The sequence below is a fragment of the Callorhinchus milii genome, unplaced genomic scaffold (assembly GCF_018977255.1).
Source record: "Callorhinchus milii isolate IMCB2004 unplaced genomic scaffold, IMCB_Cmil_1.0 Scaffold2, whole genome shotgun sequence".
In the NCBI taxonomy this organism is placed as follows: Eukaryota; Metazoa; Chordata; class Chondrichthyes; order Chimaeriformes; family Callorhinchidae; genus Callorhinchus; species Callorhinchus milii.
In genome coordinates this window covers 95,610,702-95,627,118 of record NW_024704743.1, presented here as the reverse complement: position 1 = coordinate 95,627,118, position 16,417 = coordinate 95,610,702, and the positions used below count along the sequence as shown (strand labels likewise).

General features: G+C 40.3%; 1 protein-coding gene across 1 annotated transcript in view; it reads left to right on the top strand.

The window, feature by feature from the left end:
* The first annotated feature begins 1,497 nt into the window (after nucleotides 1-1,497).
* The window catches only part of ubr5 (ubiquitin protein ligase E3 component n-recognin 5), an 81,427-nt gene continuing 66,507 nt past the window's right edge, over nucleotides 1,498-16,417 (top strand). Inside the window, 2 exon segments of the mRNA XM_007887953.2 lie at nucleotides 1,498-1,859; nucleotides 11,782-11,826. Of these exon segments, the coding sequence (XP_007886144.2) occupies nucleotides 1,798-1,859; nucleotides 11,782-11,826 (107 nt within the window). The 5' untranslated portion in view covers nucleotides 1,498-1,797.

The window sequence follows — 16,417 nt, the reverse complement described above, 5'->3', positions numbered from 1 at the left end:
ATTTATGCTTTAAATCAAATAAGTAATAGATTTAAACATTAATAGATATCTGGTAAAAAGTTCAATCTAATAATAATCTTTGTCCTCAAAATGTTTCAAATATTTCAAAGTTAATTCCTGTCAAACACTGGAGCCAATTTGTGCACAGCACGGTCCCGCAAAGAGCCATGAATTAAAAATGTTTAGTCAGCTGATGTCTGACAAATGTGGAAACCCACCACCGTGTTTAAGAATATCCAAACAAGATGAAGAGTTCCACATGTAATATGTAACAATAATTCTGGCTTTTGATATAGCTCCTTATTAAGTCATCAAGATGTCTCAAAGCACTTCACACAATTTTACAGGAGTTATATTTGTAGGTGAACAGCACCTACACAGCAATGTTGCACAGCTATGTCTCAGAAAGAGCTACAAATGAGTGACCAATTTTATCTGGAGACTGTTGGCTAAGACACCAGGAGAAACTCTCCTCTCCTTTCAAATAATTCAATAGGATCTTTAATGTTGACCTGAACAGGCAGATAGGACCTCTGTTTAATGTCTCATCTGAAGGACGGCACCTTGAATAATGCAGTGCACCTCGAGAACTCCCTTGAAGTGTTAGCCGTGAATGAAATGAACGAACAATTTCGCTGAGGATTGCTGCAGGTCAAGACCTGTACCAAATAACAACCGTCGTGTGGCAAATGGCACCTTTGGTCCGGCCGGCGCGCGTCCTCAGATGTGCTCTTGCGTTTCACGAAACCACTTCATTCGGGTTCTGGTCTTGGAAAGTTACACATGTGTTCGCTAAACCAAACGGTAGCGTTCTGCATGACCACGGAGCATGAACGGAGGCCGTGGTGCCAGTGCGTCAGTGCCCGTGCCCGTGCCGGCTGTTTGAAAGAGCTACCACCAGTCCCACACCCCCTGCTCTTACCCCATAGCCCAGCAAATTCTTTCTTTGCAAGTACCTTGTGGAGTCCTGTAGCTCAGTGGTTAGAGCACTCGCTTTGCAAGTGAGAGACCCGAGTTCAATTCCAGGCAGGTCAGGGCGAAACCTTGGGCAAGTTTCCTTACTCCACACGGAGCCTAATAATAATCCCTCCAAAACCCAAAACAATAACAAATTGGTCATTTTCATTCTACGACTGTTTGTGGGACACCGCTGTGCGCAATTGGCTGCCGCGTTCGCCCACAAATACACAGTCAATTCACTTTACAGTGTGTTCGGTGAAGCGCTTTGGGACGTCCTCCCGACGTGAAAAGCGCTATATCAAATGCAAGGATTATTATTATTATTATTATTACCTTGAAAAAGGGTCCAGGGTACAATAAGTACATACATGTGCATGTGGGTGAGGAGGTGGCTCTTTCTGTCACGTGCTCCCCTCTAACAATGGCCCCCAGCTGACCTGCCATAAACCTCCCTGACGAGTCACCTGACTCCCCCCGCGCCCCTCCCCCCCCCCTCCCTCGCCCTCAGCAGCCAATTAGACGAGCGCCACCAATGCCGAGGCGGACCTTGTCGGAGAGGACGCATCAACAGGAAGATGGCGGCCGTCGTGTAAATCGGCGGCGGGTGTCAAACCGTCTCCTGGCCCAACGTTTGGGAATTTTAACCAAAAAAAAGAAAGAGAGAGAGAGAGAAGAGAAGGGGGAGAAAAAAAAATAGCCCTGAGAACTAGTTGAGTTTTTTTTTTATTTTAAGAAATCCGGGATTTGCTGACTGTACGGGGTGTGTGGGGGCCGCCGTCTCCCTCCCTCCCTCCCTGGCTGGCGCCGCGCGGCTCCCTCTCCTCTGCCGGGGCCGCAATGACGTCCATTCACTTCGTGGTGCACCCGTTACCGGGGACCGAGGATCAGCTGAACGACAGGTGAGAAGCCGCCGCAGGCCTCAGGCTCCGGCCTAAGACCACGGCACGCCAGGCCCGCCCCAGCCGGACGGGCCGCCCGCAGGAGGTCGACGATAATCCGCCGCCGCTCTCCCCGCTGCAGGCGGCCGGCCCCGTGCAGGGCCCCGTGCAGTCGGCGCCGGGCGGAAAAGTTGCTGAGACAATGCGGCCGCGGGGTGGGCGGGTGCGGGGAGGGGGAGTGGATCGACAGCCTCGTCCTCTTTTAATGTGTTACAGTACTGGGGAGGGAGCGCGGCTCTGTGTGGCGAGTCGCCGCCTCCCCCCCTCCGCACCACCCGGTAACATGTCCCTCAGGTGGAGCGTAGGCCCCGAGGACAAAGAGTGACTTTTACTCCCGGCTTTAGCTATCGGGCTCCGCCCCGGGGGTGGGGGGGGGGGATCTCGAACACGAGCAGTTCGGTCACTCAGCAGCCGATGGGCCGGCGGTCTGTGCGGTGGTGGTGGTGGTGCTGCTGGTGGTGGTGGTGGGGGGGGGGAAGGGATCGTCCCTTTTTTTAAAAAAAACCGAGGAAGAAATCTTAATATGTAACTTGCGGTTACACGGGTCGTAATTTGGGTGAAGATGAGACTTGGGCGAGGTCGCCTGGAAGCCGGGTTCGCGGTTGGGAGATCGATGCTTCGTTAGCAAAGTACTCTGTTTACTCTTTCTTTTCTTTTCTCGCGGTGTGTCTTCTCCACCATCGAGCGTTTCCATCTGGCATATAGGCCCAATTTTTTTTTTTTTTTTTTTGGGCGAAAAAAAATGGCTTCATTGCAACTATCGGACGGGGGACGCGTGGTTATTTTTTTTGAAAAAAAATTACAGTATGTCGATGCAATAGGGAATTTGAGCCACTTGCTTTCCAATTCTCATCGGTTTTTTTTTAAAGAGCAGTTACAAAATTAGACCCGAATAGTTCCGAATATTTGATCCCGGGTGAAAGTTATGTAATTTTGGAACTGTTCAACAAAATTGTCAGGCTCGTAAAATGAGGTTTAATAACGCTTCTGTCAGATCAGAATCCGAATACATATTATTTTGTATTTATAAGATGTAATTTTGCTCTTGTGTCAAAATTATTAGGCGTCCTGGAAAGGTTAAAATGGAAGTTGAAACCAGTTTTTTTTTACTGCCTTAAGTAGAGTAATTGAATTTTTTTTTAAAAAAGGGATCTTGAAGGTATCATCCATTGCTGCTTTTTGTAATTTATAGTAAGCCTAAATTGTATGGGTTGTGTAGGTTTCATTTTTAAAAAATAAACCCTCACAACCCATAATTTTAAAAAAATTAAACCGATGAAACGAACAAAATGCTAAATATAGAGTCGAGGGAGGGTTATTTTGGTTGTAAAGTTTCATATTGCTTAACTTTTCATACATGTTTTTTAAAAATAAAAGGCTAATCTTAGCTAGGTAATATATAATGCAATTGATCTTGTTGTCTGAGTAGGGAAGGATAAAACTGGTTAATGATAACCGGTGACTTCGGGAAGTATGAATATAGAGAACAGAATCTGTCTTGGGAATGTTGTTTGCTTCATGCTAAAATAACCCATCTGACATTTGCTGTCAGTGCTTATATCAAAAGTGCCGACATTGAGGGGGAACTGTCCCTCAGTGAATCACTGCCTTCCAAATAGGAGAAAGAAAAGCTGCAATAAAGGAATGAAAGAGTGGATTCATTTTGTGATTTAGGTGCTGCAGTTCCATTAGATTTTAATACCTTACAAAGCTGCTTGGATCAAGAAAATGGAGACTCAAATTCACAGTGGTGTCTTGTAATATTTTGATAGTGAAGTCCAATATTGAAAAAAAACTGCTTTAATCTATTGCCCAATCTAAAATCATACAGACTTAAACAATTTTAAAAAGAGTGACAGCAATGTCAATTTTCTCACTGCAGCTAAGATCAAATTTAATCTTTCTAAAACATTTTTATTTGCTATGTCAGTCTAAAATAGATCAGTTTACAGAATTCAGTTATATTTTCTAGCACATTTAACAGAATTATTGGCAACAAAGGTCCTGGTATTTGAAAGGCTAAGAATATTTCTCATTTTTTTTTCCTTTTGTCCTCCATTCCACTAAGAAAATCCCTTTATTGGATAAAATTAAGTATGTGTAGTGGTCGCCAGTTAACCAAAATGTTACCAGTTGGGATTTAAATGTCTAATGTTGCTAGCTTCAGAGTGGTTTGTCACTTCATGTAGTTTAGGTGCAAAATATTTACTAAAATCAACTTCTTGATCTGAAATTTGTTGAAGACAAAATAGAGAACATAATTCTGGTTGTTTTCTTTCCATTCTTTTTTTATTGATGAGTTGTTTGCAACAAGCTACTCTTAAAACACTGAATGGAAGTATGCTTTCAACCCATCATGACTCATAGGAAATGTTCTACCTAGGATTGTGTGCTGATTGTTAAATTAAATCTATTTGTCTGCATTAAGCTATCTTTTTTAACATGTTCTTTTGATCAGGCATTGTTCTGTATGACTGCTGATATGAAATTAAAATGCTTGTTAAAAACAGCTGTTGATTTTTCTGGGCAACTGGTACACTTATAGTAGGCTTATTAATTCCATTACTCTATATCCAAATGAATGTAGTGTGTTATTGTAAGTGGTATATTTATATTTGGGATTATTTAAAATTAAACATTTTATTGAGAACCAAGATGATGAGCTAAAGCCCAAATGGAAAATACTCTCAAAATTGGAGACAGTAGGAGAAAATTGAAGTTGTTGTTTGGGATTCTTAAAGCCTATAGAGGCAGCGATTTTCTCAGTCATGAGGTCCTGGAAAGAATGAATGGGTATAGGAGAGTGTTGAGTGTCAATTTCAGCATAGCAATGATATAGGTAGGAGAAAAAGCATCCTGGATGTAAGTTGGTACAATTCAAGAAAGGGTATCGATTTTGATTGAAAAAAGATAAGACAACTGTGGCAGAGAGAGAGAGATGGCTGAGTGATTAATGGCATTTTTATGTCCTTCTGAGAGCAATACAATTGAGATTGGAAATTAGCAGCAGTGGGGATGTGGCAACCCTGAAACTGATGTAAAAATCCTTTTTTTTCCAAAAAGGGTGTTTGTTTTTGGCCTAATATAATCTTTCCTTGCACAAAAGATCAGACCAATAACACGTCAAAAATTACTTACGTTGTTTATTCTGTCCACAATTCACAAGTCAGGAATTTGGACCTGAGCAAGGGGATTGGGATCAGGAGGGATGGAGGGAAGTTATGGGTATGGGGGTGACCGAAAGTATGGTCAAAGAGGAGTGTCTTGAGACGGGCCTTGAAGGAGGGAAGGGGCTAGGCAAATAGACTGAGATGGTCATCCTGCTATATGCAATCAGATGGATTGTAAGCACCTCTGATAGCCCAGATAGCTAAAGGTACCAGTCAGTTTAGCAATACTTTTGCAGCTCTGAAGGCTATAGGTTCAAATTCTAGGCTGTGCTGAGTTAGTTAATCTAGTAGCGTGCATCGGTTGGCTTCAGTATCCATGGGCTAGACCAGAGGGTAAGATCAGCCATGGTTCCACCTTTGAAACCCATCTGGAAAATTTGTGTATGTTTGAGAACAGAATTGGGTTTGATTGTGAAGTCGAATGTAATTGAAAAGCTTGCTGATATTGTACTGGTTTACACATGACGAATGCCCAGTTATATGCTCATGGGGAGGAAATTGGATAAAGGAAAATGCCTTGTACATGGTGTAATGTTTCAAAACGAAGTTGGGAACAAATTGGTGCTTGGTAAGTAATCATGGAACATTTTGTTGTTTTAACCTACGCAGCATTGAAGCTGGTTGCATCTGTAGAGAGGGGCCTAGCATGTGTGCCACATGAGGGTCTGGATTAAGGCTTGTGGGGCTTAACCCACTCTTTGATTGCAATTTTCCATTTTTATAGGAGCAGTGAATAATATTTTGGCACAGTTAGTAGAAGCCTTGTCTCTGAGTCAGAAGGTGGTGGATTCAAGTCCCACATCAAAAATTGAGCTATTTATCTGGGCTGACACTGCCGTATATAACCGACGGAGTACATTGTTCATATCCTTCAAATCGGGCATTACACACAAATCCTGTTCTGGCGGTCCAAGATTAAAAGATTCCATGGCATTATTCGGAAGTAGATCAGGGAGTTCTGTCCCAACAACCTCCCTCATCCAGAATCGTTTAAAAAAAAACTGAAGATGGTGTCAGCCTGACTCAATTGGTAGCGCTCTCTCACACCTCTGAGTTGGAAGGGCTGAAGCCCCACGTTGGTACTTTGAATGCATATAGTCTAGGCTGACACTCCAATGCAGTGGTGTATGCTGCAATGTTAGAGGTGTGTCCTTTGGATGAGATGTTAAACCAAGATCCTGTTTACCTGTTTAGGTGGATGTTAAAGACCTCAAGGCAATATTTGAAAAGAGAAGGGAGTTTCTCTCAGTATCCTGACCAACATTCCTTCAGATAAAATTAGTAATTTGCTTCATGACTGTTTGTGTGACATTGTGTGAAAATTGGCTGCTGAACTCAACTAAAACACATAGTCACCACTTCACAGTAAAAGCGCTGTGAAGCACTTGGATGTCATCTCGGTAGGAACATAAGAATTTGCTAGGCGATAAAAGACCCAAGGTCCATCTAGTTCGCTTTCCACCATCCTGGCAGTCGCTTGACATGTTGTGCCCCACGCTATATACTGTATATAAAACCATAAGTGGAAGACGTTATATCAAATGCAAGTATATTTATATAAGAAATTGCTATTGCAGATTAAGTAGCATATTACCCCAATAACAATTTCTGCACAAAATAATTATGCGAGGTGTTCACCATATATCAAATGCCTCTCTTAATCTGATGATTTAAGATGCATATCTACCTGTAGCATAGTGATTAACGAGCTCACCTCGCAAACGAGAGGACCTGGGTTTGATTCCCAGGCGGAACCTTAAGCTCAGTGGTTAGAGCACTGGCTTTGCAAGCGAGAGACCTGAGTTCAATTCCAGGCAGGGCGAAACCTTGGGCAAGTTTCCTTACTGCACACGCCTAATAATAATCCCTCCAAAACCCCCCCAAAAATTGGTTATTTTCAATCTACAACTGTTTGTGGGACATTGCTGTGCGCAATTGGCTGCCGCGTTCGCCCACAAATATACAGTCAATTCACTTTACAGTGTGTTCTGTGAAGCGCTTTGGGACGTCATTCTGACGTGAAAAGCGCTATATCAAATGCAAGGATTATTATTATTAAGGAAGTTTCCTTACACCAATTTCCTCTTATTTACCTAGCAGTAAGTAGGAACCTGGGAGGATTGGAGTCGGGGGTGGTGGTGGGGTGAGGGGGAAAGAGCACAGCAGTCTCAGAGTCAGAGATATAAGAAGTTTGATAGAGAATAAGTAAAAGAAAGTTGTGTTAAACAAAGTTGGTGAGAGAGAGGGAGAGAATGTCTTGAGAGAAAGTCAGACAGATGGGCTGGTATATTGTAAATACAGTAAATTCTGTAAAGGATTCAGTGACGAGTTATCTGGAGTAGGGAGTATCCTTTCATTCAGACTTTCAAATTCCTCCTCCTCTGCCGCATTCTGCCTCTAATTTTCTTCACTTCTACTTCCTTTGTTAACTTGGGCTTGCTAAATGTCTGTCCCATCATTGGTAACAATCGTTCAGCCATCTTGTTCTTCCCAAATCCTTTTTCAAAACCTTTTTGAAAATCTATCTCTTTGACCTCAGCTGTGGTCATCTTCCTTCAACCCATCCCATCTTTCTCCTATCCACCCCATCTCCTACCTTATTTGGTTTGCTGCTCTGCCTCTCTAAAGCACTTCAAGATGTTTTCTTACATGAAAGGTGCAAGGTTTTAAAAAGAGTCTTCATTAAAGCGGTTGAGGATTCAATTGTGTCAGATCCATTACTATATTTTGGGATGTAACCTGTTTAAAGAATGTAAGAAAAGCATCAATTGACTGTTATTTTAGAAGCAAATTGATTCACAAAATGGTGCATTCTGCTAATGTGTTTTTGCTAGTGAGGTTTATCTGGTCATTGTTCAAGCTGAAAATCAAGATCAGTGACAACTGACAGTCTACTTGTCAATTAAGTGTGTTGTGTTTTACTTTGCTCATCATCAAATAAAATGTTAGAAATATATATAGAGGTCACTCAACATCTGGAAGGGAAAAAAAGCAGTTACTATTTACTTGTTTGCACAGAGAAAATGGGTACAACAGAAACACTTTCATGCACGTGCAGGCTAATTTCAATACTTATTCCAATCAGTTAGTTAGTGAAGAAGTGAACCAATTTTTTCCTTTTAGTTTCTTGAAAATGTTCACTCCAAATTTGGTAACTCATTTTGGGATAATAATAATTCCAACAATGTTTGCTACTTGCTTACTTGCACAGGGATATATATATATATATATATGCTTCCATTGTGAAAATAAGCTTTTGTGTTATGATTTGCATTGTGTTTTGCTGGCCATGTACACATGCATGTCACTATTTTTTAATCTACCACATGAAAATACTTATCAGGCATTTTACTACCATTAGTTTACTTGTTTCTCCAGACAAATAATTCCAGAAGTTCAGTAAAGTTCTGTGCATTATTTTGTTTTCAAGGTTACCAGAGTGGTTCATGGTAGAGACTGATCTGGCCATTTGTTAACAGTGACATTGTGCGATTGAATACATTGTTCCTTTTAGGTAAATACAGTGAGGCTAAATGTGTGCATCCGTCTTGTTGGATTGTTTGCTATCCAACTGTGGCTAATTTGTTCGATTGTATAATTTTGACTAGAAGAGAGGAGAATTTGGCTTTACCCAAACAGCAAATGGAGCAGTGTACAGAATGCCAAGTACAATGTAATTTGATAAGAACATTTCATGGGTTGCAATTTGCTTTCAGATTTTGAGGATCATCTGTAATGTATCTGTTACTAGAATACTTATTTTTATATAATCAAGTAGTTTTGTGTGTTACTTTTAGCATCATGCTTACTCCATGAAATGGAGAAATATAGATTTAACCAGGAGAGAAACGTTGGCAGGATATCTGAAATACAATACAGATTTACATTTACATAGTGCGCTTCACATTGGGAAGATGTCTGAAAGATTTTAACTACTAGCTTGTACAAGCTGAGGTGGTGTGGGAGGAGGGGAAAGATGTCCAAAGGCTCAATTAAAGAGGAGATCTTGAAACCTCTAGAATGAGATAAGGGAGCAAGTTGGAGGGACTCCGAGATGGAGTTTCAGAGTGGTGGGGGTGGGGGGGCAGAAAGACTGAAAGTTCACTCGCCAATGGTGGGATAGGTAGGTTGGTGGACATGAAGCAGGCTAGTGCCTGCTGAGAGAGGAGAGTGGCTTGGGTGTCTGATTTGGAGACCAGCTTGAATATGAGGTTTGGAAATCTTTCCATAACTGACTTCAGTTAATGAGACCTTAACATATTAGATCCCTGATTAGAAAGTATGTCACTCATTCAATTATCATTCCTGTAACACAACATAGTCTAGTTGCAGTGCTATCACTTGCCTTATTTAACATATTGTGTCAGTGCACTATAGTAAATGTCATGCTTAAGACAATTCTTATGTGATACTCATAATATCTTAGATTTCCTCGGTTGTAGGATTTCACCCATGTTATATAGCTCAAAATCTAGCTCAGTTGGTAGCTCTCTCCCCTCTGAGTTATCTTGTCTGACACTCAATGCAATGCTGGAAGTATGTGGTTTTTCATGGCTGTTTGTGGGACATTGCTGTACACACGCCGGCTGCACCCTTCACCCACAATACACACAGTAACTCCACTTTATAGTATATTCTGTGAAGCCCTCCTGACATGCAAGGCTCTACCCAAAATGTAAGGATGATCGTTATTAATTAAATTGATATCCTGTTTGCTGGTTCAGGTGGATGATATATATCCCATGGCACTATTTAGTAATGATAATAATCCTTGCATTTGATATAGCGCTTTTCATGTCTTCTGGATGTCTCAAAGCGCTTCACAGAATAGACTGTAAAGTGAATTGACTGTATATTTGTGGGTGAAATGTAGCAGCCAATTGCACACAGCAGTATCCGACAAACAGTCGTGGATTGAAGTGACCAATTTATTATTTTTTTCTTGAGAATTATTATCTGAAAAGAGAAGGGAGTTTCTCCTGATAGCCTGGCCAAAAGGCGCTATACCAAATGTATGGATTGCTTTTATTAAGTTTATTAGAATAATGGAGTTTTCAGTACAGTGCAGACTGTGCTTCATTACAGTACGGATTTGCTTACTGTGAATGCATGTGTACCTCATTCTGCTCTTGGCCTGCTTGGTTCCCCGTGTTGGCAGGTTCCTGCATTAAAAGTAGCCAACTTTTGGGTCCTTTCCTGTATACTGTGCATGTGGTGCATGCAAAGTGACACAAAAATGGGCACTTGTTTAGTGGAGGAAATGGGTGGCATGTGGGAACTAAGCCATTCAGCTGTATACATGTTGGAGGGTTGGAATTTATGGATTCCAAACCCCTTGTTCTAATGAGGCAGAACTGTAGTTCAAATGAACAAACTGTGGTTGAAACTGTTACAATCCAACACGTAAATTACTGTATATTGAAATGATGGTAACACCACTGAATTTTGAGACTTGATTACAGCAGATGATTGATAGTGTTGTAACCTACTAAGTAATAAATAATTGTATTTATTTAACGCCTATGATGTCTATCCTTCACAGGTAATTGCTGTCCTGTGCAGTGTAGGTAACAAAGTGAATTAGCAGTTTACATAGATGGTTGCTAACTAAGAAACTTCTCCCTTTGAATATTGTTATAGAATCTTTAAAATCCACCTGAACAAACAGGATGATGAATACATCTGTGAATACAGCACCACTTGGGAAAGAAGTACACTGGAGAAACGCTTTCTATGAACTATAGGCTAGGTTGCCTTTAAACCAGTGGCGTCCAACCTTTATGGTCAGCCAATAAAATTTAAAATATTTCTTGATTTATACCCCAAATTTATGGTGGACAGAAACTCAAAAAACCTACAGTTGTGTTTAGGAAGAAGGAGGTGATCATGGGTCAAGCTGGTTTTTTCTTGCTACATTTTAGGCTGATGTGCTTATACTGCACAGCATATGTGCTTTTTACTTGTAGTTCAGGGATCCAAATTGCTAATTGGGGAAAGGATCTGACTCCACAGTCCTATTGGAAAAGTTCTGACTAAAATGATCTTCCAATGGGATTTTAGAATCTAGGCACATGCTGTATCTGAAAACTTAATGGGATGTTTTGTGCAGTTCAGTTAAAGTAATGATAATATACAAAATTAATCCCATGCCTAAAACTGCTCTAATACTAATGTACACCTTTGTATATCTGCAAATTAAAGATTTATTTTGTAACTTAGCAGCCTCAAGTGCTCAAGTTCAAATACTGTAATGAGGTTTCTTTATAATGGGTTGATGAGTACAGATGAATTCATAAAGTAACAACTGTACTGGAAGTAACAAACTAAGGGATTTAGAATGTGAAATGAAAGTGCTTGTGTATGCTTTGTGTAGTCGCATCAGTAATCCTGTTCTGGTATTTAAGAGATGCAACATTGCAAACACTAATTAGAAGTTCAGCTTTGCAGTCAATGGAGAATAGAAGAAATATTGTTAAACTGATTAGTTAGGGTGTTCTGTGCAGTGTGGAACTTCAGTCAGGGAAAACTATCAAATGTTACGTTGCTGGTGTTGCACATTTTGTACTGAAGTTAGAGCTGCAAAATATTTCTAGGGATAGAAAGGTGGAAGCTCATGAGAGAGAACAAAAGAAAATGAAGAATGGAGAGCACGCACTGAGCAACAGGATTGCATTTGTGAATTTTCTGTTTCACAACTGACTTTTTCTTTGCAGATTACGGGAAGTATCAGAAAAACTCAACAAATTCAACTTAAGCAGGTATTGTGACTATTTGTCATTTTTAATATTTTCTCACTGTGGTGAGTTTGGCTTCCTGTAAAGTGATTTTAAAATTGTAAGCATCTATTTCATATTTACTCAATAGAATAACATGCTTGTGTAGCATTTCAGATTGAAATAGATATGCAACATGCAGGAATCCAAACAGTTCACAGGGAAAAGGATCTCGTATACCAAATGAGAGAATTTTTTTTCATTGGGTGAAAAATGCCTTTCTGCATTTTGGATTGCTTACAACAATTGGCAAATGAGGTGCTATTTTTCTATCTTAGTAGAATGGATTCCTCTTTATTGAGATTTGACGTGAGCTGTGTTTTGGGATTTCGGCTTAAGGTATTTTGCTGTGTAAGGAATAAGGATACTACTGCCTTACATAAGGTGCTCGGTGCTTTGATAGACATTGTTTGCAACCAGTCAGTCAGTCATGAACAGACTGCAAACAGATGCCACAAAAACTCACTGTTCTTTTTCCTCTTTCCTTCCTAACTTTCTCCAATTACAAGTGTGTAAGTCTCAAATGGAGTAGGCATTGCATGCACCCATTTGCTCATACCTGGCTGTGTTTTTCAGGAGTCATGTGATGCAGTTGCAGGTGTGACGGTTCCCCAATATGGCACATATCAACAATAATCCTTACATTTGATATAGCTTCTTGGATTGGGAGTACATCTCTAAGCACTTGACAGGATGTACTATAAAGTATAATGAGATTAGAATTGAAATTTGTTGCAGGAATAAGATTTTAAATGTTTTATCTAATTTGTAACTTCAGTTAATGGGACCAGATGCATTAGGAAATGTGTTCCCTTCTATTTTAAAGAGTAACCCCTTGAGGAATTAGCACTTGATGCAATAACAATTTTAAAGGAAATATCTGTTTTCTTATTGATCTGCATTGGCAAACTGTTAAATAAAGTAATTTTATACCAAAGGTATAATGTTGTACGTAATGTTCGATGTAGTCTTAATTATTGCCACCATTTAATTTACTCTTTCACTTTTTTTGTGGAGTGTTCATTGGAAATTCAGATTGTTCAATTGGGAGTGACTGATGCAATAGTGTCTTGGAATGGTTTGACCATGATTTATTTAAATTGCTTCATATGACTAATTGAAAGTAATTACCAGAATTTTGAGATATGGCCCTTATGGTGGCTGTATTCTAATTATATGAAATAAAATGCACCTCTGTGTGAAAATCGTTTATATTGAAAAGTGGTATGCTTTGTGATCAGAGCTTCTTCTCAGTACAATGCTGGTTCATTTTTTAAAAATCTAAGTGGAACCATCATATGCTCCATTGGTGCTTTTGTTCAGAAGATTTTTAAGAGGTAATATTAGTATAATTGTGTGTTTCATTTTCTTTGAAAGAGTAGGCACTGTGCATGCTGAGTAAAGATGGTGCTAGGTTGAGTAACAGCAATCCCAGCTATGCTTTAATGATCTTAGGTCAAAAGGGCAAAAGACTGGAATGTGCTGAGAATTTATGTAGTCCTCATCTGTTGGGAACAAGTGAAATATATTTGGGATAGGATTCTGAGTTGGATAGCTGGATTATTTCTTTACAAATGGGTTAAGTGAAATTTAATTTTCAGCTTTTCATAGTCTGTTTCAACACACAACTGATCCATCTGTAGCAAAATGTGAACTGGAAGGATCTGTTTTTGTTTACATCACTGAGTCAACTCTTCTCAGTATTAAGTGGGGATGGGAGTAACTTGGTCTACAAAGAGATCATTACTGACTTGTATTTTATAACCACTGTTTTAGCACCCATGTTTTTTGACTAGTTTTTTAGGGGACTTTGGTGGAAGAAGGAAAGGAAATAGTTCATATTAAAATATGGTTGTGTTTAGGTGATTGGTAATGTTAATGGTTTGAGGAATGTGGACTGGATCCTTCAATGGTGTTCATATTTCACAAAGAGTAAGGATAATTTTTTGTGGGCAGCTGAGTTTCTGACCCAATGGAAACCTATTACCATGTTTAAGAGTATCCAAGCCAGACTCTGTTCCACATGTGCATGAAAATTCTCTTTCTCTGCAATGAAGTGTATACTCTCTCTCCCCCCCCCCCCCCCCCGAGAGATTCTGTTACTTTCTTAATCCTAACACAGGTTGGCTTGGGAACCCCAGAGTGTTGTGGTACTGCTGGAGTTATCCAACCAACATAGTTCAGCTTGCGATTTTGAATACTGACTGACAAACGTCCTGCTGCTTGTCCAGCTAAGGCCACTCGACCCTGAAAGCCAAAGCTATAATGGGTAATCAGGAGCTAAGTGCTCCTGGGATGCTACCCATGTGAAGGGCGCTACATAAATGCAAGTTGTTGTTGTTGAGTGCAGTTTTTTCCTCCCAAGTTCCATTGATTAGCCAAACTGGTAGATCAACAGCGGTACAGGAATCAGATTAATGAAACTGCCACAGAGGACTGATTCGATTCCATTATTCGATTGCCTGGCATTTCACCTTGGAACCAGCTAAGCCCCAATGAAACTCTGCTTATCTTCTCTCTCCTTACAATGTAACTTTCCTTCAATATTGAAGTGGCAGCCTAGACTTTGAGCTCAGATTCCTGTTGTGGGTCTTGAACCCACAGCCTTATGACTAAGAGGCTGATCAACTGAGCCAGACTGACACCAGCAATGCCTTTCTGGTGTCAGGATTTGTTTACACATGCCTCTGCGATGGCTATAGTTGGTTTTATGTGTTTAGAAACCTTGATTGATGCTTATTGCATTAGAAGGATACCATGACATTAACTAACTGCAAAGTTTAATTTGTAGGTTTTAATTTGAGGGGAATTATTTCAACATTTTTATTTAGCGATTTTTTTTAATGGGTTGGCGGGGAAGAGAAAGGTGTAGTGTACATCATGTTTTATCTACTGTAGTTAAATATACAATGCTTACAGTAGAATTGTATCCAGTTGCAAATCAAAACCAGTGGTGTTATCAACAGAAACTACTCATTACCCGTTAATGTTGAAATCTAAGCTTGAAATTATTGTGCTTTGATAATAATAGACATCTCAAAGCGCTTCACAGAATATATTGTTAAGTGAATTGACTGTATATTTGTGGGCGAAATGCGGCAGCCAATTGCGCACAGCAGTGTCCCACAAACAGTGGTGGATTGAAGTGACCAATTTATTATTGTTCTTTTTCTTGAGAGATTATTATTAGGCGTGTGGCGTAAGGAAACTTGCCCAAGGTTTTGCCCTGCCGGGAATCAAACCCATTTTTGTAATACAAGTGCAAAAAATACAAAGTTACATTTGTAAAGGGCCTTTTACGTCGGGAATACGTCCAAAGGCACTGGACAGTCAGAAATTTGGATGGGGTGGGTGGAGATTGGTATCAGGGAGGGTAGGAGGATGGCCGAAGGTGCGGTCGAAGAAAAGGGTCTTGGGAAATGCCTTGAAGGAGGCAAGGGAGGGAGCAAGGCAAAGGGAATATGGGGTGGAGTTCCAAAGGGTGGTGGTGGGGGTAAGTAGCACCTTCCCTGAGAGTGATTTTTCCCATTTGAAGAATTTTCTGAAGCTGTTGTGATAGGTTGCAGTGCATGAAGTTAACTTCCGTCTGGAATGTTTTTGAAGGCTGGTTTTACTTGGGCGTACTTTGTACAGAACTTCAAATCATGATTGAAATCCTGGTGAATTGTGGGTCCACAGGAGATGCATCTTGGAAACCTCTCGTGAGGAGCTTTTATAGTAATGATCCTTGGATTTAGTATTGTAAAGTGGAGTCGCAGTATATTTGTAGTCGAACATGGCAGCCCAATATACTTGCTCAATATAAATATGTTGAGGTTTAACTTCTGTCGTGGTTCTTAAAAAAGAAAAAAAATTCCAACCAGCACTCCATAACGATTTTCTGCAATTATCTGCTTACTTTGCATTTTTTTCTTGCCCCTCTACTATTTTAAACCAACCATGATTGCTTTAATGATCTTATAGATGCGTTTCTAGGTTCCAGCTTCTGTTGCAACCTTTTTTTATTTTTTATTGTTTAATGATCATCACCCCTACTGTCCTCTGAACCTTCCTTTCTTGACCCTTCATAGCTGCAAGCACACTAACCTACATGCATATGGAATTAAGTTAGGTGGCTTCATTGGATAAGCAAACAGTGACACTAAAAATTAGCTAAATGGCTGCGTTTTTTTATTTTTCTCCTCTTCATCTTAATTATTGTATTGATATATAATGCCTTTCACATTGGGCAGACCTCTCAAAACACTTCACAAGATTTACTTTGAAGTTGTAGTGACCATCTCTGTACAAGAATGTAGCATCCTGATACAGGGAAAAACTCCCCTCTTCTCTTTAACATCCACCTGAAGCTGGTGAGACCTTGGTTCATCCGAAGGAAGGCACATCTGAAAATGTAGTGCATCCATGACACTGCCTTAATGTCAACCTAGAGTACGTGGGTACCAAGTTCTGACGTGGGCTTGAACCCACAATCTTCTGACCCAGAGGCAAGAGTACTACCACTTATTCAGGCTGATACCGATTGAGACTCACTGCATATGCGTAGGTTACAAAGACGGTGCTTGGGACCCTAAAT